This window comes from Panthera tigris, chromosome A2 (assembly GCF_018350195.1).
Source record: "Panthera tigris isolate Pti1 chromosome A2, P.tigris_Pti1_mat1.1, whole genome shotgun sequence".
Lineage (NCBI taxonomy): Eukaryota > Metazoa > Chordata > Mammalia > Carnivora > Felidae > Panthera > Panthera tigris.
Window position 1 is genome coordinate 46155425 of NC_056661.1, and position 26255 is coordinate 46181679.

The window sequence follows — 26255 nt, forward strand, 5'->3', positions numbered from 1 at the left end:
GTGAGATCTAGTGGAAGGTCTCATAATTATCATTTCTAAAGTGGGGATAAATGCAAATATTTTAAGCTATATACAACAACAATAATGTGACAAAAACATTTGTGATTTCTATTGGTGACAAAGTTAGAGGTGCTACTACCATTGGTATGATTTGTCATCTGCCTCAGAATTGAAGGAAAAGCTAAATTTCAGTTAAAGAGTAGTAAAAAGCTAGATGTCATTTTTCCCTATCCATGTTCCTGGGTGCCGTAAATTCTGTTGATTCTATCTTCTTTATGTTAAATGCTAATCTGAAGGGAGCTCCTCTCCTTCCAAGTCTTCTTCGAACTTACGTAGACTATTGAGGAAACTGATCTGAGAGGAACCTTATGAAACAACGAAAAAAAGAGGGACTTCTTGTACTCTAAACACATATAAAAGAGAAAAACACTTTATATATTTTAGGAAATTCAAAGAAATGTGATGCTGCATAACCACTGTTTGAACACTGTTTTGCTTTCAACATTTACTCTCAAATTACTATTTTTTTTTAAGATTTTATTTTTAAGCAATCTCTACACACAATGAGGGGCTCAAATTCACAACCGTGAGATCAAGAGTTGTATGCTCCACCAACTGAGCCAGCGAGGCTCCCCTCAAATTACTTTTTTACTTAAAAGAGAAAACTGAGGGGCACCATGATGACTCAGTTGGTGGAACGTCTGAGTCTTGATCTCAGCTCAGATCTTGATCTCAGGGGTATGAGTTCAAGCTCTGCGTTGGGCTCCATGCTGGGCATAAAGCCTACTTTAAAAAAAAAAAAAAAATGATGTCTTGGGCCTGGGCAGGGGGAAATAAAACAAAACAAGGATCCCACAAACTGAAGGCGAGGGTAAAGTCCTCTGGTGAGAGAAAATGGGAAGTCTACAAAAGTATACTCTAGACACTTAGAGAAAGTTTCATAAACTAGAAAGCCTCCATCTACTTATTCCCTTTTAGAATAAATATCCACTTTCAGAACCTTGCTTTGGGATTCAGAACCAGAGAATAATCTGGAACTGCTACAGGAGAGCTTATGGGTTGTCAGGCATTGAAATAAAACCACAAAAATGAAAAGCCGCACTTCTGCATCTATAGCTTAATGAAATATGTAACCAAACTGCAATTTTTTGAAAGGGAAAAAGTGGCCTTACTCTAGATGCTATGTGCTATCTCAAAAACCCCGAGCAGTGGTACTCTGCATATTAAAACCCAGACACAATATAGGCTACTGGTTAAGAACACAGGCCCTGCCATCTCACTAGCCAGGCCTGAATCCCAGCCCCAACACTAGCTGTGTAACTCAGGGCAAACCACTTTCTAATCCTCAGTTTCCTGAAACATAACTGGCCTCATGGGGTTGCTATGAGAACTAGATTAGATGAAATATACATAAGGTGTTGAACATGGTATTGGGCACATAATAAAAAGTGGATAATCGATATTAGAAAAGAACAAGTTCGGGGCACCTGGGTGGCTCAGTCAGTTAAGCGTCCAACTTCAGCTCAGGTCATGATCTCGTGGTTCATGGGCTCAAGCCCTGCATTGGGCTTTGTGTTAACAGCTCCGAGCCTGGAACCTCCTTCAGATTCTGTGTCTCCCCCTCTCTCTGCCCTTCCCCCACTCATGCTCTGTCTCTCTATCTCTCAAAAATAAATAAACATTTAAAAAATTTTTTTTAGAAAACACCAAGTTCTTCCTCCCCATCCCAACCCTATTACCTCTGTCAAATAGCCAGTTGAGTTCACAAACTTCTCAAATTCAGCATTACTGACTTCATAGGCATCCATGTAAAAGGCATCAATAGCAACTCTCCTCGCAGGTGCTTCCCCATCTTGCTTTATCTGAGGATCATCTGTGCCCATTGTAAACACTCCGGCGGGGATGAGGACCATCTGCAGTGAAAGGGGAGACGAGGAGTTGTGCCATCAGAGCCAAAGTGGACCTGTGTCAAGCACAGAGCACCTAGCACACAATAAGCACCCAAGGTATTACATGCCCACCACATAAATCACTGCACAGTGATATCACTCATGCTCCTGTGCAAGTCTCAAAAACACGTGAAAATTCTTTCGCAAGGTAGTTTCCTTAATCAAAACTCTACATGATATATACCGTGGAAATAGGTCTGGAGCAATAAATAGTCACCAAGCTGCTAATGGCTGGAGTGGAAAGGCAGGGAAAATATTCCACTTTTTTATACATTTCAGTATGATTTTCCTTTAATATGCTCTCATTTCCTTTGAATTTTTTCAAATTTTATTTTTAAAAATAAAATCAAATGCAAAAATGCCATATATCATATTCTTAAAAACCACTGAGTGAATGTGGGTCTCCAATGAAATAGAAAAGACTTAAATCACTGAAATGGAATAACTAAAAAGTTTAATAAGGGACCATGTCTTGCCCTTATTATGTCCTTGTCCTTAATTGATTCCTTATTAAAACTCTAATTGCAATTACTTTGCTCCTATCTACGGTCTCAAATAAAATCTAATCTCCAAGACAGCAGTGGACTGCCTTGTTCACAACTGTATGTCTAGCCCTAAAGAGCACCTAAGGACTGCACTGAATATATTCACCTAAGAAATGCAAGCCTATGCTCAACATCATGAATCATTAGAAAAATATAAGTAAAAACTAAAAAGAGACTCTACTTCATGCCCACTAGCATGACTACAACCAAAGAGATTGACAATAACAAGTATTGACAAGGATGTGGAAGTTGGAACCTTCACATATTGCTGGAAGGAATGTGAAGTGATGCAGCTGCCTTAGAAAGCAGTCTCTTGGTTCTTTAAAAATCTAAAAACAGAGTTACCATATGACCCTGCAATTTCACTCCTACAAAGATATCCAAGATAAATAAAAACAAATGTCCACGAAGAAACCTCCTACACAAATGTTCAGAGTAGCATTATTCACAACAGCCAAAAAAACAGAAACTCAAATGTCCATCAAATGACAGATACACAAAATGTGGTACATCTATAAAATAATATATTACTCAGCCATAAAAAGAAATGAAGTGCCAGTACATATTACAATATGGATGAACCTTGAAAACATTATTCTAAGTGAAAGAATCTACTCACAAAAGGCCACATCTTGTATGATTCCATTCCTATGAAATGCCCGGAACAGACAAATCCAAAGAAACATAGTGTAGACCAGCAGTTGCCAGAGGTAGGAGGAAAATAAAAATGGGGAATGACTGCGAATGGATACAGCGTTTCTTTTTGGGGGTGATGCAATGTTCTGGAATTACTGATGCTGGTTGTGAAACCTTGTGAATGAGCTATGAAACACTGAACTGTTCAACTCATAAAGGTGAATTTCATGGTATGTCATTCTATCTCATTTTTTTTAAGTTTATGTATTTATTTGGAGAGAGAGAAAGACAGCATGCACACACATGCAAGCAGGAGAAGGGCAGAGAGAGGGGGAGGGAGAGAATCCCAAGCAGGATCCACACAGTACAGAGCCTTGATTTGGGGCTCAATCTCATGAACTGTGAGATTGTAACCTGAGCTAAAATCAAGAGCCAGACAGGTAACCAAGTGAGCCACCCACGCATTCCTATCTCAATGTTTAAAAAAAAAAAAACACACACACACACAACCACACCATCTGTCAGAAATATACTCTGCAGCCACAGTATCTTACTTTCCAATCAGCTGAATGACAAATCAATTCATTGACCTCCCGGCAGCTTAAGAATTGTGAGGTATCTAATCTATAAAATAAGGGTTCTCAGGGTGCCTGGATGGCCCAGTCAGTTAAGTGACTGACTCGTGATTTCAGCTCAGGTCATGATCTCACAGTTTCATGGATTCGAGCCCCACACTGGGCTCTGCAATGACAGTATGAATGGAGCCTGCTTGGGATTCTCTCTCTCTCCCTCTATCTCTGCCCTTCCCCCACTCACACTATCTCTGTCTCTCTCAAAAATAAGTAAACTTTAAAATAAAATAAAAATAAAATAAAATAAGGTTCAAATTGAGGAAGGAAAAAGAGGAAGTCAAAGAAAGATAACTAGGAATAAAAAGAAAGAATGTGGGTTAGCAGTAACAGCAGAAGATCTGGAAAAACAAGATCAGAAGAAATGGAAAGTAGTAATCAACAATCATTGATTCCTACTATTTCCATTGATTATCTTTGCTAGTGGTTGTCTTTAATTCTGTGCATATATTTCCCAATGAAAATGAAGCTCTTTTCATCTATGATATATGGGTAATAAATGCTTATTAGTTGTCCAATGTATTATTATTCCTCTAAGGAATCATGCTTGGGGCACATGGATGGCTCAGTTGGTCAAGTGTCTGACTCTTGATTTCAGCTCAGGTCACGATCTCATGGTTGGTGAGACCACATGCGTGCACACACATGTACACTCCCTCTCTCTCAAAATAAATAAGTAAACTTTAAAAAAATCATGCCTGATTATTCCTGTCCCCTAATCCCAGCATTACAGAGGTCACCCTGTCTTACTGGATCTCCTAAATGTATTTCCCTCTGATTTGTCCCCTCTTTTCTATTCCCAGACAACTGCAGGAGCCTCACAACCAGTCACCCTGTCTCCAGTCTCATCCTTTCACATCCCTCCTTGCTCCACGCTAAGCTGTTTATATTCTGTTCAGTCATTCATTCAGCAAATATTTAAGGACCTACTGAACTTTCTGAAATGCCAATCTTTGGTATCCAATACAATTTATTACAGCTCTGTTTTTAACAGAAGATTGGAAATAACCTAAATGTCCATCAGAAGTAGACAGTAAATTGTGGACCATCCACAAAACAGAAAGTTAAACATCCACAAGTAAAGGAAATACATAATAAATATATTTACCAATATATAGTAAACATAGTGGACTAATCACTTATAAAGCTAGCATGAAGATTAAAAGACACAGAAAGTGAAAACAACTCATCACAATAACTAGTTAAGGGATACGTAAAATGAAAAGATACAAAATGAGATATCAAAAACATGAAATATGGCAGCAGGGAGTAAAAATGTGACACTTTAGAATGCAATAAAACAAGTTATCAACTTAAAAATAGGCTACATAAAAATCTCATGGTTGTTATATGAAAACCTCATGGTAATCACAAAGTGAAAACCTATAGTAAATACACAAAAGATAAAGGAAAAGGAATATAAGCATACCCCTAAAGTAACCAATCAAACCACAAAGAAGGAGAGCAAGAGAAGAAAAGAGGAACAGAGAGGAACAAGAACAAAAGCCAGAAAACAATGAACAAAATGGCAATAAGTACATACCTACCAATAATTACTGTAAATGTAGATGGACTAAACTATCCAATCAAAAGACAAAGAGTGACTGAATAAATTAAAAAACAAGGACCATCTATATGAAGTCTACAAGACACTTACTTTAGAGGTAACCACACACAGACTGAAAGTGAATGGAAAGAAAAAGATATTCCATGAAAATGGAAACCAACAGGAAGCTGGAGTAGCTATACTTACATCAGACAAAATCAACTTTAAAACAGAGACTACAATAAAACACAAGGAGCATTACATAATGATAAAGAGGCCACTCCAACATGGGGATATAACACTTGTAAAAATGTATGCAACCAACATATGTAAATATATAAACATGTAAATAGATAAACCAAATATTAATAGACCTAAAGGGAGAAATAGACAGCACCACAATAATATATCCCACTTATATCAATGGATAGGACACCCAGATAGAAAATCAATGAAGAAACCACAACCTTAAACAACACATTAGGTCAAATAGACTTAACAGACATATACAGAACATCCCATCCAAAAGCAAAAAATACACATTCTTCTCAAGTGCACATGGAACACTCTCCAGGACAGATCCCATGATAGACCACAAAACAAGTATTAATAAATTTAAGAGGTCTGAAATCATGTCAAGCAACTTTCCAAGCACAATGATATGAAACTAGAAATCAATTCCATAAAGAAAACCACAAAATTCACAGTTACGTTAAGATTAAACAACAGGCTACTTATCAATCAAGGGGTCAAAAAAGAAATCAAAACATAAATTTAAAAAATATGAGACAAATAAAAATGGAAATATACTAAAATTTATGGGATGCAGCAAAAGAAATTCTGAGAAATTCAAAGCAATAAATGAAGAAACCAGTTCTTTAAAAAGATAAAAATGATAAATCCTTAGCTAGACTCACCAAGAAAAAAAGAGAGTGGACTCAAATAAATAAAATCAAAAATGAAAGAGAAGATATTATAAATGATACCATAGAAACACAAAGGATAAGAAACCACCATGAACAATTATATGCCAAAAAATTGAACAACCTAAAAAACTGGAAAAAATTTCCAGAAACATACAACCTACCAGAATGAATCATGGAGAAACAGAAAATCTGAACAGACCGATTACTACTAAGGAAATTGAATCAGTAATCAAAAACCTCCCCCAAAAAACAAAAGTCTAGAACCAGACAGCTTCACTGGGGAATTCTACCAAACATTTCAAGAAGAATTATTACCAATCCTCCTCAAACATTTCCAAAAAACTGAAGAGAGAGAACTTCCGAACTCATTTTATGAGGTCAGTATTATCCCAACACCAAAACCAGACAGGATGCTGCAAGAATGAGAAATTATAGGCGGATATCTGTGATGAACATAGATGCAAAAATTCTCAACAAAGTATTAGCAAACTGAATTCAACAATACATTAAAAAGATCACACGCCGTGATCATGGGGGATTTATTCCTGGGAAGCAAGTCTGATTCAACATCCACAAATCAGCCAATATGATACACCACATTAACATAACATCTGAGAAAAAATCATATGATCATATCAACAGATGCAAAAAAGCATTTGACAAATTTCAACATCCACTTAATTTTTCTTAAGGTTTATTTATTTTGAGAAGGCGGGGGCAGGGGCAGAGAGATGGAATCCTAGCAAGCCACATGCTGTCAGTGCAAAGCCTGACACAGGGCTCTATCTCATGAAACATGAGATCATGACCTAAGCTAAAATCAAGAGTCAGACACTTAACGGTCTGAGCCACCCAGGCACCCCCAAAATTCAACATCTACTTATGATAAAAATTCTCAACAAAGTGGGTACAGACAGAAAGTACCTAAACATAATAAAGGGTATGTGACAAGACCACAGCTAACATTATACTCAATGGTAAAAAGCTAAAAGCTTTTCCTTTAAGATCAGGAACAAGACAAGGATGCCCACTCTTGCCACTTTCATTCAATTTAATATTGGTAGTTCTAGCCAGAGTAATTAGAGAAGAAAAAGAAACAAAAGACATTCAAATGAGAAAGGAAGAAGTAAAACTATCACCATGTACAGATAACATTATATAGAAAACCCCGAAGACTCCACCAAAAAACTGTAAACTAATAATCAAATTCCAGTAATGTTGCAGGATACAAAATCAATAGCAAAAAATCCTGTTACATATCCATACAGTAATAACCAAATATCAGAAAGATAAAACAATCCCATTTACAACTGCATCGAAAATAATAAAATATTCAGGAATAAATTTAACCAAGGGGCTGAAAGACTTGTATACTGAAAACAACACATTAAGAAATTGAAAACAACCATGGAAAAGATATTCCATGCTCATGCATTTAAAGAATGAATATTGAATTAATTAATAAATTAATAAAGAATTAATAAAGAATTAATTGCATTCTTACGATTCAATGCAATTCCTATCAAATTCCAATAGCATTTTTCACAGAAATAGAAAAAACAAACCTAAAATTTGCATGAAACCACAAAAGACTCTGAATAGCCAAAGCAACCTTGAGAAAGAACAAAGGTGGAGGCATTGCACTCCCTGATTTAAAACAGTATTACAAAGCTACAGTAATTAAAACAGAATGGTATTGGCATAAAAACAAACAATGAAACATAACAGAGAGTTCAGAAATAAACCCATGTAAACATAGTCAATAAGTTTACAACAAAGAGGCCAAGAATATCAAATGGAGAGAAGAGTCTCTTCAATAAATAGTGTTAGGAAAACTGGATAGCCACATTCAGAAGAATGAAACTAAACCACTATCTTACACCATACACAAAATTAACTCAAAATGGATGAAAGACTTGAACATAAGACCTGAAACCATAAAATTCTGGAAGAAAACCTAAGCAGTAAGCTCCTTGTTACAGGTGTTCGTGATGATTTTTTGAATCTGACACTAAAAGTATAACAAAAGCAAAAATGAATAAGTGGGTCTATTATCAAATTAAAAAGCATCTGTACAGCAAAGGAGGCCATCAATAAAATAAAAAGGCAACCTAATGAATGATAGAAATTTTTTGCAAATCATGTATCTAACAAGAAGCTAATATTCATAATATATAAAGATCTCATACAATTCAACAGCAAAAAAAAAAAATCTGATTAATAAATGGCCTAAATAGACATTTTTCCAAAGAAAACATATAGATGGTCAACAAGTACATGAAAAGATGCTCACCATCATTATCACAGAAATGTAAATCAAAACTACAATGAGATTGCACCTCATACCTGTTAGAATGGCTATTATCAATACACCTCACATTTGTTACAATGGCTCTTATCAACAGTATAAGAAATAAGTGCTGGCAAAAAATGTGGTTAAAAGAAACTCATGTGTACTGTTGGCGGGGATGTAAATTGGTACAACCACTATGGAATACAGTATAGAGGCTCCTCAAAAAGCTAAAAAGTATTATTTAAACAATGACCACATAGAGGCGCCCCTGTAGCCCAGTCAGTTGAGCGTACAACTTCGGTCCAGGTCATGATATTGCGTTTCACAAGTTCGAGCCCCACATTGGGCTCTGTGCTGACAGTTTGGAGCCTACAGCCTGTTTCAGATTCGGTCTCCTGCTCTCTCCGCCCTCCCCCACTCATGCGGTCTCTCTGTCTCTCAGAAATAAACAAACATTAAAATATATTTAAAAAATAAAAAAATAAAGAACCACATAATCAGTAATTTCACTTCTGGGTATTTACCCAAAGATAACTAAAACAGAAATTCAAAAAGATGTATGCACCCCAATGTTCAAGGTAGCACTATTTTTTTTTTTAATTTTTTTTTTAACGTTTTATTTATTTTTGAGACAGAGAGAGACAGAGCATGAACGGGGGAGGGGCAGAGAGAGAGGGAGACACAGAATCGGAAGCAGGCTCCAGGCTCTGAGCCATCAGCCCAGAGCCCGATGCGGGGCTCGAACTCACGGACCGCGAGATCGTGACCTGAGCCGAAGTTGGACGCCCAACCGACTGAGCCACCCAGGCGCCCCGGTAGCACTATTTATAATAGCCAAGACACAGAAACAACTTAAGTGTCCATCAGTGGATGAATGGATAAAGGAACTGTGGAATGTATGTAAGTATATAAATACGTGCATATATATAAAAATATACCGCCTTGTGTATATCATATACATGGTATGTATAATGTATATATACATATATTTCTCAATTGTTCAGTCATAAAAAAGAATAAAATCTTGTCATTTGCAACATGGATGGACCTTGAGGGCATTACGCTAAGTAAAGTAAGTCAGACAGAGAAAGACAAATAACATATGACCTCTCTTCTATGTGGAATCTAAAGAAACAAACAAATAAAAAACAAGCTTACAGATACAGAGAACAGATTGGTGGTTGCCACAGGCAGGGGGTGGGGGGCAGGAAAGGAGGTAAAAGAAAATTGGTCAGTTACACCTCAATAAAAATAAATTTTTAAAAAAGATTGGTCAGGAGGGACTGGATGGCTCAGTTGGTTGAACACCCAACTCTTGATTTCAGCTCAGGTCATAATCTCATGGTTCATGGGTTCGAGCCCTGCATCAGGCTCCACGCTGATGGTGCAGAGCCTGCTTGGGATTCTGTCTCCCTCTCTCTCTGCCCCTCTCCTGTTCCCCTCTCTCAAAATAAATAAATAAACATTTTTAATTTTTTTTTAATTAAAAAGATTGGTCAGTTCCAGAAAGGCATAGCTTTTTACTTCTCTAAAAAAATACTATGTACTTTTTGTCAGTTCTATAAGGAATCAGGTAGAAACCCAACTTATAACTGATACAAGATTTCAAATTTATTCTGGGGCTTCTTTAGTGCCCCATACACATCATTGCTTAGAAAATTCAGGGCATTGTAGCAACGTGGATGGAACTGGAGAGTGTGATGCTAAGTGAAATAAGCCATACAGAGAAAGACAGATACCATATGGTTTCACTCTTATGTGGATCCTGAGAAACTTAACAGAAACCCATGGGGGAGGGGAAGGAAAAAAAAAAAAAAAGAGGTTAGAGTGGAAGAGAGCCAAAGCATAAGAGACTCTTAAAAACTGAGAACAAACTGAGGGTTGATGGGGGGTGGGAGGGAGGAGAGGGTGGGTGATGGGTATTGAGGAGGGCACCTTTTGGGATGAGCACTGGGTGTTGTATGGAAACCAGTTTGACAATAAACTTCATATATTGAAAAAAAATAAAAGAAAAGAAAAACTTAAAAAAAAAAGAAAATTCAGGGCAAATGGCTGTTTTTGTTATTGTTTTTGTTTTAGGAGAATGGACACCTTTACTGCACCACCTAAAACCTAAAATCTTTTTTAGTTGTAACAAATATTTTAAAAAGCATTACATATATTGCTTAATAAATTGTAAGGCAAACATCTTTATAACCCACCCTCCATGAAAGAAAGTATTTTGCCAATTACTGCAGAAGCCATTATTATGCCCATGGTGAACATAAATCCTCTGTCTCATCAGAGAGGAAAACCACTGCTCAGACTTTTCACTTTTATTTAAGATACAATTGATACAGGACATTGTATTAGCTCCAGGTGTACAACATGATTCAATAACCCTATATAGTATGAAATGATCACATAATAAGTCTAGTTAACATCCATCACAACAGTTAAATAATTTGGTTTTTTATGGTAAAAACTTTTAAGATCTCTTACCAACTTTCAAATATATAATACTGCATTAACTATAGTCACCATACTGCACTATCCTTTTATATGCACTGTTACCTTATTTTATTTGCAGTTTAATTATTTAACTATGCATCCTGTACATTATAGCTTTACATTGTTTTTTTTTTTTTAATATGGTATTTAGGTATCTAAATCTGTAAGTTCTCCCTTACCTTTTTCCTCTTGCAATTTATTTGCTGAAGAAACTGGGTCATTTGTCCAATAGAGATTCCCAGAGTCAAGATTTTGTTGACTATACACCCTTTCTTAATAACAACCCTTGAGAAAGTCGGGATAGAAGGAACATACTTAAAGATCATAAAAGCCATTTATGAAAAGCCCACAGCTAACATCATCCTCAATGGGGAAAAACTGAGAGCTTTTTCCCTGAGATCAGGAACACGACAGGGATGCCCACTCTCACCGCTGTTGTTTAATATAGTGTTGGAAGTTCTAGCATCAGCAATCAGACAACAAAAGGAAATCAAAGGCATCCAAATTGGCAAAGATGAAGTCAAGCTTTCGCTTTTTGCAGATGACATGATATTATACATGGAAAATCCGATAGACTCCACCAAAAGTCTGCTAGAACTGATACATGAATTCAGCAAAGTTGCAGGATACAAAATCAATGTACAGAAATCAGTTGCATTCTTATACACTAACAATGAAGCAACAGAAAGACAAATAAAGAAACTGATCCCATTCACAATTGCACCAAGCATAAAATACCTAGGAATAAATCTAACCAAAGATGTAAAAGATCTGTATGCTGAAAACTATAGAAAGACTATGAAGGTAATTGAAGAAGATATAAAGAAATGGAAAGACATTCCCTGCTCATGGATTGGAAGAATAAATATTGTCAAAATGTCAATACTACCCAAAGCTATCTACACATTCAATGCAATCCCAATCAAAATTGCACCAGCATTCTTCTCGAAACTAGAACAAGCAATCCTAAAATTCATATGGAACCACAAAAGGCCCCGAATAGCCAAAGTAATTTTGAAGAAGAAGACCAAAGCAGGAGGCATCACAATCCCAGACTTTAGCCTCTACTACAAAGCTGTCATCATCAAGACAGCATGGTATTGGCACAAAAACAGACACATAGACCAATGGAATAGAATAGAAACCCCAGAACTAGACCCACAAACGTATGGCCAACTCATCTTTGACAAAGCAGGAAAGAACATCCAATGGAAAAAAGACAGTCTCTTTAACAAATGGTGCTGGCAGAACTGGACAGCAACATGCAGAAGGTTGAAACTAGACCACTTTCTCACACCATTCACAAAAATAAACTCAAAATGGATAAAGGACCTGAATGTGAGACAGGAAACCATCAAAACCCTAGAGGAGAAAGCAGGAAAAGACCTCTCTGACCTCAGCCGTAGCAATCTCTTACTCGGCACATCCCCAAAGGCAAGGGAATTAAAAGCAAAAGTGAATTACTGGGACCTTATGAAGATAAAAAGCTTCTGCACAGCAAAGGAAACAATCAACAAAACTAAAAGGCAACCAACGGAATGGGAAAAGATATTTGCAAATGACATATCGGACAAAGGGCTAGTATCCCAAATTTATAAAGAGCTCACCAAACTCCACACCCGAAAAACAAATAACCCAGTGAAGAAATGGGCAGAAAACATGAATAGACACTTCTCTAAAGAAGACATCCGTATGGCCAATAGGCACATGAAAAGATGTTCAACGTCACTCCTTATCAGGGAAATACAAATCAAAACCACACTCAGGTATCACCTCACTCCAGTCAGAGTGGCCAAAATGAACAAATCAGGAGACTATAGATGCTGGAGAGGATGTGGAGAAACGGGAACCCTCTTGCACCGTTGGTGGGAATGCAAATTGGTGCAGCCGCTCTGGAAAGCAGTGTGGAGGTTCCTCAGAAAATTAAAAATAGACCTACCCTATGACCCAGCAATAGCACTGCTAGGAATTTACCCAAGGGATACAGGAGTACTGATGCATCGGGGCACTTGCACCCCAATGTTTATAGCAGCACTCTCAACAATAGCCAAATTATGGAAAGAGCCTAAATGTCCATCAACTGATGAATGGATAAAGAAATTGTGGTTTATATACACAATGGAATACTACGTGGCAATGAGAAAGAATGAAATATGGCCTTTTGTAGCAACGTGGATGGAACCGGAGAGTGTGATGCTAAGTGAAATAAGCCATACAGAGAAAGACAGATACCATATGGTTTCACTCTTATGTGGATCCTGAGAAACTTAACAGAAACCCATGGGGGAGGGGAAGGAAAAAAAAAAAAAGAGGTTAGAGTGGGAGAGAGCCAAAGCATAAGAGACTGTTAAAAACTGAGAACAAACTGAGGGTTGATGGGGGGTGGGAGGGAGAGGAGGATGGGGGATGGGTATTGAGGAGGGCACCTTTTGGGATGAGCACTGGGTGTTGTATGGAAACCAATTTGACAATAAATTTCATATATTGGAAAAAAAATTAAAAAATAAAAATTCTCAAAAAAAAAAAAAAAGATTTTGTTGACTATAAACTTATAGTGTAGTTTACCATTATCCCCTGTCCTCTGCACCTCCTGAAAATTGATAGCTGAATCTGGAGGCTTTATCAGATTCAGGTTTGATTTGGGGGTAGTTAAAACTTCCCTAGAGGTGGTGATGTCTTCTTCATTAAGAAGCACATAGTGTAGGGGTGCATGGGTGGTTCAGTCAGTTAAGCAACTCTTGGTTTTGGCTCAGGTGATGATCTCAAGGTTCATGTCAATTTAATCATATACCACTTTCCTACTTAATTTGTTTAGGTGTGCCCCTCACCTTTTCAGGGTAAAATAAAGTATCTAAGCCTTGAAGCCTAATCTCTCACCATCTTCCTCACCCTGTATTCTACCTACACTGTCTGTAAACAGTCAATATTCAAGATCACTTCCTCTAGGCCTATTGCCTACAATTCCCTTCTCTGTCTGAGTCGTATGTCCCTCATTTGGGTTCCTCAAATAAATACCTCTATGCATCCTAAAAAGTGGCACACACAGTAACTTAATGATGGGTTTTCACCTCCCCTAGATCCTAGGCTCTTTAGGAATCACAAAGTTTTCACTTCTATATCCCCAGGGCCTAGCATGGCACATAGTTCAGGGTAGACACTTAAAAAAAAAAATCTTTATGGACTGAATGAGTGAAATCATAAATATGATGAGGAATTTGCTATTTGAATTATTCCTAATTGTAAAAATTCTTTTTCTTTCATAACACAGTCCCAGACTTGGATAGCATGGTTGCATGATATGAAACCTGTGTAAAAGACACTGCTTCACAAACATTCTATATTTTCTTAGTAGAGGTTTGGGCCTCATCTTTACCTTTGAACCTCAGATCCAAATGCATTGTCTTCTGGAATCTCAGGCCAAAGGAAATTCTCAAAAGCAACCACAAGGTAATTTTATGGCAAGAAGAAACCACGGCCCAAAGCCAGATCACCAGCTCGGTCTTCCCTTTTAAGGAAGAAGCCAGTCCACACCCTCGGGTAGTACACAAAGCAACACAGCTCTCCACCAGAAAATGCTCCAACCTACACAGGGAGGAGTTTTCCAGTGTGAAGAAAATAGAACATTTGGAGACAGACCAAATGAACAGGGTCAATATTATTTTGGGGTTCCTAGGAAGTATTCTTGCAGTATTTCAGTGACTGGGTATAATGTAAAGCTGTTGTAGTATAGAGGAGTAATAGGCACAGGTTGAATTGTGTGACATAAAAGCTTTGCCTCCCCTCCCCCCAAAAGAAAGACTGTGCTCAAGACTGAACTGGGTTCATGCATTATTCTCATAATCCTCCAAATGTCTGAGACACAAGATTCCTCAGGCCTTGGAAGAGACGGCAGAATGTTAAGCAGTTCTGCAGAGAAGCAGAAAAATAGAAGACTTCAGACAAAAGCTTCAAGTGTAGTTTTAAAATGATTATTAAAATGGTCTAAAAAGAGGTTTAATAAAGGACAAAAGGTAAAAATGAAAAAGCTCTCCAGCAGCAGACAGGTAGGTCCTATCCTGAGAACAGGTGTTCAGACCCACAGGAAGCTGTGCGCCTTGTTCCTAATGAAGTTTTACAATCACCTCATTTTCTCATCCTCTTCTCCCTCAAGGTGAGTACCAACAATGCTAATACAATCACAACTTCCACTGTGGACTCCTGGCCTAGTTTTTCTTTTTCTTCTTTCATTAACCATCAGAGATAGCCAACCCTGAATAAGCCAAGTTTCCGTTCTGGAGGCGTTCTGGAAGTAATAGATAACAGTAGCCTGCATTGCTCTGAGTAGATCAGAATTTCCAATTTCCATGAATGAGATAAAGTTTCCTGTCCTACAAATGTGAAATGTGGTGCTGGTAAAATCCAGAGCACCAGGTGTTTCAATCTGTAGGACCGTAAGCCAGATGAAATAACCATTCTAATAAAGTCTTCCTTTTGAAGTTCCAGATTCAAACAATCCATTCCTCCTTGAAAGTATGTTAAAGCCCTTTTGCCACACCACAGTTTGTGTCAATGCCACTCAAGCCAAAAGCACAGAAGTCAAGGTGATTCTTTTACCAGTAGAACCATATTTGGGCTACACACTCCAGCCAGGTGCAGTGGGCATCTATTACTTTTGCCCACCTGGCATTCATTGCTTCCTGTTCTTGTCAGAGCAACTGACATCCCTTTGAAAACCATGTATTCAACTCTCTAAGTATAGAGAGTCATGAGCTCTACCCCACCTACTGTGGCTCAGGTTGGCCAACTGTGACTTTGAGAAAAGGGGTACTCTCTCTTCCATCAGTAAAAAGAGATAGACAGAAAGAGAGAGACTGCCTGAAAATGGAGCAAACACATAAGAAAGAAGAGCCAGGAGACAGTCAAAAAGGAAGATCTGAAGATACTGCCTCAGGCCCTGGAACCAGTTGTGTCTGGGGCCTTATCTGCTCTTGAACTTTCCAACTATGAGAGCCCATAATGGCCCTCCTCCCACTTTTTTTCCAGCTGAGGTCAGCTTTGCCTTTTCTTTCCCTTGCTGTGAGATTTTTATCTTACATAGAAAAATGAAATAAGCTTATATGAACACTTTTGGGTAGGCCTCCCTTTTCCTTCTTTCCTCTCCTCAAATCTAATAAGCTAAAGGCTCAGAAGAAAGTGAGGTGAAAAAGAGAAGCATGATCTCTGGATCTGCCTTAGCTGTCTATACAAGGCTTATCTATCTATACCATTCTCTTAGTCTACCGCCTACACAGACAGACAATAATTATAGACGGAATAACATTAAAGTTCCTTCAAGCCCTGGGATTTATGAGTTTATTAAGCCTCAGTGGCCTCATCTGTAAAGTGGGCAATAATATCTCTTACTGGATTCTTGGGAGGATGAGACACAGCAAAAGATCATTTTACAAAGTTTTCTTCAAAGTATGGGACACCCTTTATTCCCACAGCAGTTTTTTCAGTATTGTATCCACCAAAAAAAGGTAACAGATCATTCAAGCAATTATTAGAGAACGTCTAAAATGTGTAAAGCACTCTGGCAATAGAGATACAGAGATTTAAAAAGGTCTAAAAATACTTCCCATGTAGAATATCAGACAACTACACAGAAAATACCAAAGAAAATATACAAGTTGCCTTTAATACTACTTTCTGGAGGAAAGGTTTCATGGAAGAGATGGCATTCAATCATGCTTCGACACATGGGAAAGCATTACCCAATCAGAAACATTCTCAGGAAATCAGGACTGGAGTTACCCATACATACAGAGCCATGACATACAATTTAATCATCCCATGATTCCAAATGCCTTTCAAGCAACAGTTTTAAAAGATACATGGAGATCAAAACATCTTGCTACCTTGTACAAAATAACCCCAGTAGAAATCGTTAGGACAATTTTCTCATTGAGAATTATATATATTTTTAACCAGAAGGGACTTGAGTAAAATTTTAAAATATCTAAGTTGTTTCCCATACAATTTTTACTGCAGGAACTTTCCAATGAAACTATAAATTCCTTGAGGGTAAAGCCAGTGCTATTTATTATTTTGTGTCCCTCATCTTGCCAAGTGCTCATTAAATGAATTGAAATACAAAAAAAGACTCACAGTTGAAAAGCATTACGTTAAAAAGTGTGAAAATGTCATCCCCAGAAACCTTACATTACTAACATTTCCCAGAACATACCATGCACTTGCACAACGCTTTGTTTGCGCCCACGCTCCTCCCCTTCTTGGAATGTCCTTCAATCTGTCCTTCCATCCCAGCTCCTGAAAATGTCTCCTTCAAGCCCTAGCTCTAATGTGACCTTTTCTTTAAGACATTTCCTAATTTGTCCAGGAAGAATGAATCGTTGCTTCCTCTCCAAGGGCTTTGTAACATATTTCTCCTGTAGTGTTATCACTATGGTAAAATGATGCTTACATGTAATTGTGTGTGGAGGGGGAAGGGAGAGAGATAGAGAGTGAGAGAGAGAGGAAGGTAGGGGGAGAAAACGATGGGGGAACAGAGAGTGCACATGTGCAGACGCTAGCAAGCACACACCCACCAGAGAGTAAATGGTAAATGCCTTAAGGGGAGGGCATAGGTCTTTTTCTTTTCTTTATGCCCAGGACATAAGGTAGTGTTATAAAATATGTGTACCAAATAAACATCTGCTGAATTAAACTAAATAAACACAAAATAAAAAAATTAGATTTAATACAACCCCAATCCAAATCTCAGAAAGTTATTTTATGATATCAACAAAGTGATTCTAAGTTTATATGAACAGACAAAAGACCCAGAATAGCCAACACAACACTGAAGGAAAAAAACAAAGCTAGAGGGTGGATGCTACCCAACTTGAAGAGTTACTGTAAAGTTACAGTAATCAAGATGGTGTATACTGGTGAAAGAACAAATAGGTCAATAAAACAGCAAAGAGAGCCCAGGAGAAAACCTCCATAAGGAAAGTCAACTGGTCTTTGAGGAAGGAGCTAAGGCAAAACAGTGGAGCAAAGATAGTCTCTTCAATAAACAGTGCTAGAACAACTGGATATTCACATAAAAATAATAATCCAGACACAGACATTATACCCTTCACAAAAATTAACTCAAAATAGACCACAGACCTAAATCTAAAATGCAAAACTGTAAAACTCTTAGAAGATAACATAGGAGAAAACCTAGATGACAATGGGTATGGTGATGACTTTTTTACTTTTTTTAATGTTTATTTATTTTTGAGAGAGAGACAGACAGACAGACTTGAACAGGGGAGGGGCAGAGAGAGAGGGAGGCACAGAAATTGAAGCAGGCTCCAGGCTCTGAGCTGTCAGCACACAGCCCGACACGGGGCTTGAACTCATGAACCATGAGATCATGAGCTGAGCTGAAGTCAGATGCTTAATTAACTGACTGAGCCACCCAGGGGCCCGGGTGATGACTTTTTAGACACAACATCAAAGGCATCATCCACAAAAGAAGGTGCCAAGCCAGGCTTCAATAAAATTAAAAATTTCTGCTCTTCAAAAAATAATTCAAGAGAATGAGAAGACAAGCCACAGACTAAGAAAAATTCGCAGATGACACATCTGATACAGGACTGTTATCCAAAACAAAGAACTCTTCAAACTCAACAATAAGAAAACAAAACAATCTGATTTAAAAACGGGCCAAGGGGCACCTGGGTGCCTCAGTCAGTTACGTGTCTGACTCTTGATTTCAGCTCAGGTCATGATTTCATGGTTTGTGGGTTCGAGCCCTCATCAGGCTCCACACTAACAGTGTGAAGCCTGCTTGGGATTCTGTCTCCCCCTTTCTCTGCCCCTCCCCTGCTCACTCTCACTCTTGCTCTCTTTCTCTCTCAAAATAAATAAATAAACATCAAAAAAGAAAAGGAAAAAAATTAAAAGGAAAATAAAAACGGGCCAAAGACTTAACAGACACCTCAACACAGAAGACACACAGATGGCAAAGATATCATATGTTAAGCAAAAAAATGCAAACTAAAACAACAGTGAGATACCCTACATACCTCAGAATGCCCAAAATCTGGAACAATGACAACACCAAATGCTGGTGACAGTGTGGAGCAAGAGGAACGCTCATATATTGCTAGTGGGAATGCAAAATGATACAACCACTTTGGAAGACAATTTTGCAGTTTCTTAAAAACCTAAGCATATTCTTGCCATATGTTCCAGCAATTGTGCTTCTTGGTATTTATGAAAATTTATGTCCATACAAAAACCTGCACACAGATGTTTATAGCAGCTTTATTCCTAATTGCCAAAACTTAAATGCAAGCAAGATGCCCTTTGGTAAGTGAATGGATAGATAAACTGTAGTTTATGGATATTATTCAGTGCTACAAAGAAACTAGCTATTAAACTATGAAAAGACATCGAAGAATCGTAAATGCATATTACCAAAGAAAGAAGCCAATCTGAAAGGCTACATAGTATATAATTCCAATTGTGGCATTCCAGAAAAGGCAAAACTATGGGCACAATAAAAAGATCAGACGTTGCCAGTGGGGAGGAGGGGAAGGAATGAATAGAGGGAGCACAAAGATTTTTAGGGGAATGAAAATACTATATACACCACACTATATGATATTATAATGATGAATATACACCATACATTTGTCCAAACCCATACAACGCACAACACCAAGTGTGAACCCTAAGGAAAACTATGGACTTTGGATGACTATGATACATAAATGTAGGCTCATCATTCGTAACAAATGTACCATTCTGGTGGAGGATGTTGATAACTGGGGAAGCTATACATTGTGTAGGGGGTGGGGATATATGGGAAATTTCTGTACCTTCTTCTCAGTTTTGTTTTAAATGTAAAAATCCTCTAAAAGAAACAGTAAGTTTTAAAAAAAAGAAAATTAAGGGAAACAATGTCAATCACTACAACCAAGTATCTCTCTCATAATATTGGACTTCTTGAATTCAGAATAATGGCTAAGTGTCAGAATTAGACCAAAGTCATCTCCACATGAACTGAAACACTTGAAACTAAGGAAAACAGAGAGATAAAGAACTGCCTCTTATGAAGTCTTTTGTCTTGATAACAAGGCTACTTTGGGTTCATTCATTAAGTAGAGTCCTTGAATGCTTGTGAGCTGTGTTCTCAGCAACAGCTAGTTCACTAATAGCATAAGATGCCTCCAAACATTAGAGAAAGTGAATGCAAGTGAAGACTAGCATAAAATAAAAACATGTATGAAGAAACAAACAAACAAGCAAACAGGAACTTGCCAAAAATGACCCAAACAATACCTAGGCCAGACCCAAAACCACTCCGAAAAAATGGAAAAAAATGTTTATCTTATGAACATAATTAAACAGACATTGGCACCCACATCTCATTCTGAAATTAAAAAAGAAGTTAGAGCACTTAAAATGAGGAATGTTCTGTACTGGCCAAAAGGTTCTAGGGAAAAATTTAATATAGATCAATCTGTAAATGTCACCCTGTTAGTAACAAAGCAGATAAAAAGATACAAGGCATTCTCTTTTGAAGGAGGGAGGAACTGATTATCATTTACCACAAAGGTAGAAAGAAATTAAAATCATCTATGGTCAATACACACTACAACAATAACCAGGGCTCCTACCACACAAAAGATAAACACTAATAAATCAGGGCATCCTCTAACAACCAGAAAATATATAAGGCCAAAAATTACACAGGATAGAGAAACAACCAGAAGCCCAGCTACCAACCTCCTAACCCTCTATACCTGAGCCACAAAGTTAGAGTCCTCACCCCCAACATCCTCACTCCCTAGCTGGGGAAAGGCACCCCCAGACAGTATCTTTGGTAACTGTAATGTGAAAGTAAAGAACTACTATGGTGGCAGCATACGGAAATACTGAAGAGGAAGAAAAAGGAAGAAGTCAGGCATGACCTGATGGAGGACACTACCTCTCACCTAAGTCCTGAGTACTGTTCAGAATTAAACCACAGGAAAGAAAAGGGGGATAGAAAAAATAAGGAAAGGATGTACTAGATATACAAGAAGGAGTTTAGGAGTCAAACATCTGGGTTCTAGTCCCCATAATTACACACCCATACCAATATGCAAAGTACCTGGAAAGAATAAAGTAACTGTTGTTACTAATGTTATTATTCATATATACTAACACTTAACACATCCAGGCACTAAGAGAGGCACAGATAAATAACACTAATAAAGGAACTACAATCGGTTTGGTCCTATGTGCTGAAGTAATAAGGATAATAAGATAAACAGGACAAGTCCTTGCCCTCAAGAAAGTCTACTGAAAAAACAAAAGAACCAGTGTCTCCTGGAAGAATCTATCGATAAACATACAACAATGTTAAAGACATTTAAAGACCACTGTCCAGATTCCTTCACAGTTAATAAAACCTGTCGCCCATAAACGCCTGAGAAACTCAAGAGGAAGATAGGGTGGAGTAAGGAGGAAATGAGTAAGAAGTGAGAAAGGGGAGTGTCAACTGTCCTCAAACCAAACTCCCTAACAAGCAGGATTCAGCCGGGCCCCAAGATCCCACCGTCTTGAGGGGGAAAAGGGGGGAGGTGCTTTTCATCGAATCGAATCAGCACGTGAGCGACTTGGGGTGTGGTTATAATCTTTACCTGCCTTCCTGCAAACCCCTTACCTTGCTCATCCCGACCCTGTCCAAGAACCCCGAGGTCCCCACCCGCCTTCAGGGAATCGAGAGAGCACCTTGGTGGGCGCGAGCGGCCGCTCTCCCGGGACCTGCCCGGGGGCGTTCGCTTCCCGCGAGTATCGGTGCGCGGCCGCCGAGCTGCCATGGTCCCCGCGCCGCTGGGGAGTGCCACAGCCGCATGAGCCCGCTAGGGAAGCCGCGCCCGCGCCCGCGCCAGTCCTGGCCTCTTCGCCCCCAGCCGCCTCGCCCGGCAGCAAGAACAGTGGCAGCAAGAGGACGAGACCGAGCCGGGCGCAGGATCCACCAGCCAGCCCTAGTGAGGGCGCAGCCATGTTGTCCCGCAAGCCATGTGACCAGGTGGGTCACGTGACTGCGCCCTCCTTAAAGGAGCCAACCCTGAGTTGATTTTTGAGGTAGCCTTGCTCTCTCTCCAACTTTCTCTGGGTACCATTCCTATGGAGCGCCTCTGGTAGGCTCCGCTGACCCTGCAACGCAAAACCCTACGAAACTCAAGGCCTTACAGCGACTCTGAGCCTCATCATTATTCCTTGGTTGAAAAATGATAATCAAATTTGTTGAGCATTTGCTAAATGCCAGGCAGTATGCTAAGTAAGTACTTAACTTTTTGAAATCCCATTAAACCTCACAGGGACCCTGTAATATTTTTTAAATTTTTTAACGTTTATTTTTGAGAGAGAGAAAGAGAGAGAGAGACCACAAGCGGGAGAGGGGCAGAGAGAGAGAGAGAGAGGGAGGGAGACAGAATCTGAAGCAGGTTCTAGGCTCTGAGCTGCCAGCACAGAGCCCGACGCAGGGCTCGAACTCACAAGCCATGAGTTCGTGACCAGAGCCAAAGTCAGAGGCTCAACCAACTGAGCCCCAGGTGCCCCGAGGATCCTGTAATACTGGGTTCACAGAGCAATTAAATGACTTGCCCAAGGTCACATAGAAAATTAAGTGTCAAAAAACAAGTTTTAAGCCCAATCTAACTTAAAACCTGAGTTTAGTCATTATGCTGTACTGTAGGCAATTAAAGAAGCTTCCCTTAATAAGAAATAAGGGGAAGATGAGCTTATTGAAACACTTCACTGAGGGTATAATTAGAGAAATCCTAGGTACACTGGGATAGGTACAACAGTGGCTCTTGAAGAGTCTCAGACCAGCCAGCGTCAGCATCATCTGGGGACACGTTAGAAATGTAGTATTCAGTCAGAATCTGTGGAGACAGGATGCAGTAACCTGTGGTTTGTTGTTGTTTTTAATATTTATTTATTTTTGAGAGAGAGAGCCTGCAAGCATTTGGGGGGAGGGGAGGAGACTCCCAAGCAGGCTCTTCACTGTCAGCACAGAGTCCAATGTGGGGCTTGTGAGATCATGACCTGAGGTGAAATCGAGAGTCAGATGCTTAAATGAATGAGCCACCCAGGCCCCCCCAGCAACCCGTGTTTTAACATGTTTTCTAGATGATTCTGATGCATACTGATGCACACTAATACACACTAAAGTTCAAGAGCTACTGTTTTACAGGACCCAGTTTCCTCAGGAAAAAAAATCAAAAGAAAAAGAGGTAGAAAGAATAAAATGATACCTCAACCAACTGTAATATATGCATCTTATTTTTAAAAATTTTTTTAACATTTATTTATTTTTTGAGAGACAGAGACAGAGCATGAGCTGGGAAGGGGACAAAGAGGTGGGGGGAGTCACAGATTCTGAAGCAGGCTCCAGGCTCCGAGCTGTCAGCACAGAGCCTGACACGGGGCTCGAACCCATGAACCATGAGAGCATGATCTGAGCCGAAGTTGGCCGCCCAACCAACTGAGCCACCCAGGCGCCCCTGCATCTTATTTAAATATTGATTCAAACATTCTTTTGAGATCTAAACATTTTTGAGATAATCAGGGAAATATGACCCTGAATCAAACTACCATATTCAATAAAATTAAGGAATATCAATTTTGCTTGTAGATTTTTAAGATTGGGAATAGTATTTGTGGTTATGTTTTTTAAAAGAATCCCTTCCTTTGAAATTTATGTGGTGGAATCTATATATAGATAAAGAGATATGCTGTCAAGGATTTGCTTCCCAAAAAATGGGTGATGGGAGGAAGGTGGTGACTAGAATTGAAACAGAATTGGCCTTGAGTTGATATTTGTTGAAGCTTTTTGTTTATGGGTATCTAGGTGTTTGTTATATCACTATCTAGTTTACATTTGGATTTTGTTTGTTTGTTTTTTATTAAAGAATATAGGGGCTTCTGGGTGGCTCAGTCAGTTGGGCAACCAACTCTGGATTTCAGCTCTGGTCATGATCTCATGGTTGTGAGATAGAGCCCTGCTTTGGGCTCAGTGCTGAGCATGGAGCCTGCTTGGGGTTCTCTCTCTCCCTCTCACTTTCTGCCCCCCCCAATAAATAAATAAACTTTAAAAAAAGAATATAGGATAGTCCTTTCCCCCTTGTTGACTATCTCACAGTTTTCCAAGAGCTTTGACACACTTTATTATTTGAGATCACAACCACTTGGCAAGGAGCCTACTATGATTATACCCATTTCACAGTTGGTGAGGCTAAAAGTTCATTGTTTTAACTATGGTTATAAATTTACTATGGACAATTTAGATTCCAGAGTCTAGGTCAAAGATAATTGTTATCAGTCTGTATGCAAAAGTTCAGTCTCTGCACATGCTGTGTCAGCTGCCCTTCTGAAAACTGAACACCTTAGATTCATGATCCTGCTATACCATTAGGGTATGACCTCCATGAAGGCAAGAAGCCTGCCAATTTTCACCCCTGTTATTGGCAAAATTAGGCCAAAGCCTGGCATGTGATAAGCACTCAGTGAATTTATTGAATTAATGGATAAATGAATGAATGTGACCTCTTTCTCTTAAAGGGAAGCAGACTGCTGAGAAAATAATACAGATCTAGGCTTAGAAAGAGCTGAGTTTAAAGCTATCCACTTGCGAGAGGTAGGACATAGGCCAATTCACCTTTCTGAGCCTCTATTTCTTTATATGTGAAATAGGGATAACAATATCTTCTTCTTAGAGGTTTTATAAAGATTAAGTGAGTTGAGGCGCCTGCCTGGCTCAGTCTGTTAAGCGTCTGACTTAGGCCTAGGTCACAATCTCGCAGTTGTAAGTTTGAGCCCCGTGTCGGGCTCTGTGCTGTTAGCACAGAGCCTGGAGCCTGCTTCGGATTCTGTGTCTCCCTATCTCCCGCCCCTCCCCCATTCATGCTCTATCTCTCTGTCTCTCAAAAATGAATAAACGTTAAAATGTGAAAAAAAAAAAAAGATTAAATTAAAGTATGTAAAGGCTTAGCTCAGTGCTTGGAATTTCATAGTACCTCAAAAAATAGTTTGCTATTTTTAGCAATCATTATCCAAAATGGATACTTTGTAGATTATCCAGGAAGTGTCAACCTCCTGTCTCAAGCCACTGGATAATTTCTTACTGGTCACCAATCAAAGAGTGAGTGGAAGATATTGGTAAGAAATCCCTACATGAAGAGGCTTACACTAGACAGTAGAGGTAAACATGCAATTCACCAACCAACTCTGTACAAATAAGGTCATTTTATTCAGTGTCTCTCCCACTCTCCACCTCCCTTTTGAGGTACTCGTGCTGGTCTTCTTGCTCCTTCTAGTAATGAAGCTGGATGAAAGAACCCTAGCCCTGAAAGTATGCATGTTTTCTAAGCAGCAAGGAGATGAGTTTGGCTACAATAGAGTGAGCAAAAGGAAGATAAAAAGAAAAGGAGATCAGAAAGGTAGCAGAGGGCCAGATGATGTACGACATGGTAAACTTTTACTGTAAGTGAAAAGCAGTGCCATTGTGCAGTTTTAAGAAGACACCTCACATTTTTTCCTGACAATCAGGTCAATTTCCCTGCCAAATTAGAGATTCCTTATATTGCCTGCTGGTCTCTGAACACAAGGAATCCAAAGTGCCCTGATGGCAGCCATGACTTACAGTTCAGTGGGACCCTTCCTATATCTAATGGACCAGGACCTTCAACTCTGCAGGGCTTAGAGTTCCAGAGATGGGAGGAACAAAGTCCCCAGTGGGTTATTACAAATGATAATAAGTGGGGCCACTTCTACTACCACCCCCTTGATTCCTGAACCATGTACTCCTACTACTTGGGGCACAATGACCCCATCCCGAAGAGGATGGCCTCCAAGCTGGCATTTCAACTGTACCCTCAATAGCTCACTCCCAGTTTCCACAAGGACAGTTTGTTTCTGGTTGATGTGGTATGAGATAAAACCATTGGATGGGTCCACCCCTGCATCTCCTTCCTTATGAAATGGGTCCCCTGCTCAATTGCTGTGTTGGTGGGAAAACATGCCTGTGGATAAGGCATTCTACTAGCTCCCATCCATTTTCGGGTTGCATCCTCAACCTGAGGCCGCCCATACAAAAACCCAGCTTGGGCTTTTTTTCTCCTACTTCGGTAAGTCATAAGAGACCCCTACATGACCCTAAATATGAGTGGAGGAAGGGGCATTGGTGCAATGGTGGTTATGTGCAGCTTGCTCATGTCATCACGTCTTGCTT

At 39.1% G+C, this 26255-nt stretch overlaps 1 protein-coding gene across 1 annotated transcript in view; it reads right to left on the bottom strand.

Annotated features, from left to right (window-relative positions):
• Nucleotides 1–22036, bottom strand: part of SUMF1 (sulfatase modifying factor 1) — a 97632-nt gene extending 75596 nt beyond the window's left edge. The window contains exons 1-2 of the mRNA XM_007076618.3: nucleotides 21749–22036; nucleotides 1740–1913 (exon numbers count right to left, since the gene is read on the bottom strand). Of these exons, the coding sequence (XP_007076680.2) occupies nucleotides 1740–1913; nucleotides 21749–22024 (450 nt within the window). The 5' untranslated portion in view covers nucleotides 22025–22036. The remainder of the gene's footprint in view (nucleotides 1–1739; nucleotides 1914–21748) is intronic.
• Between the last annotated feature and the right edge of the window lie 4219 nt (nucleotides 22037–26255).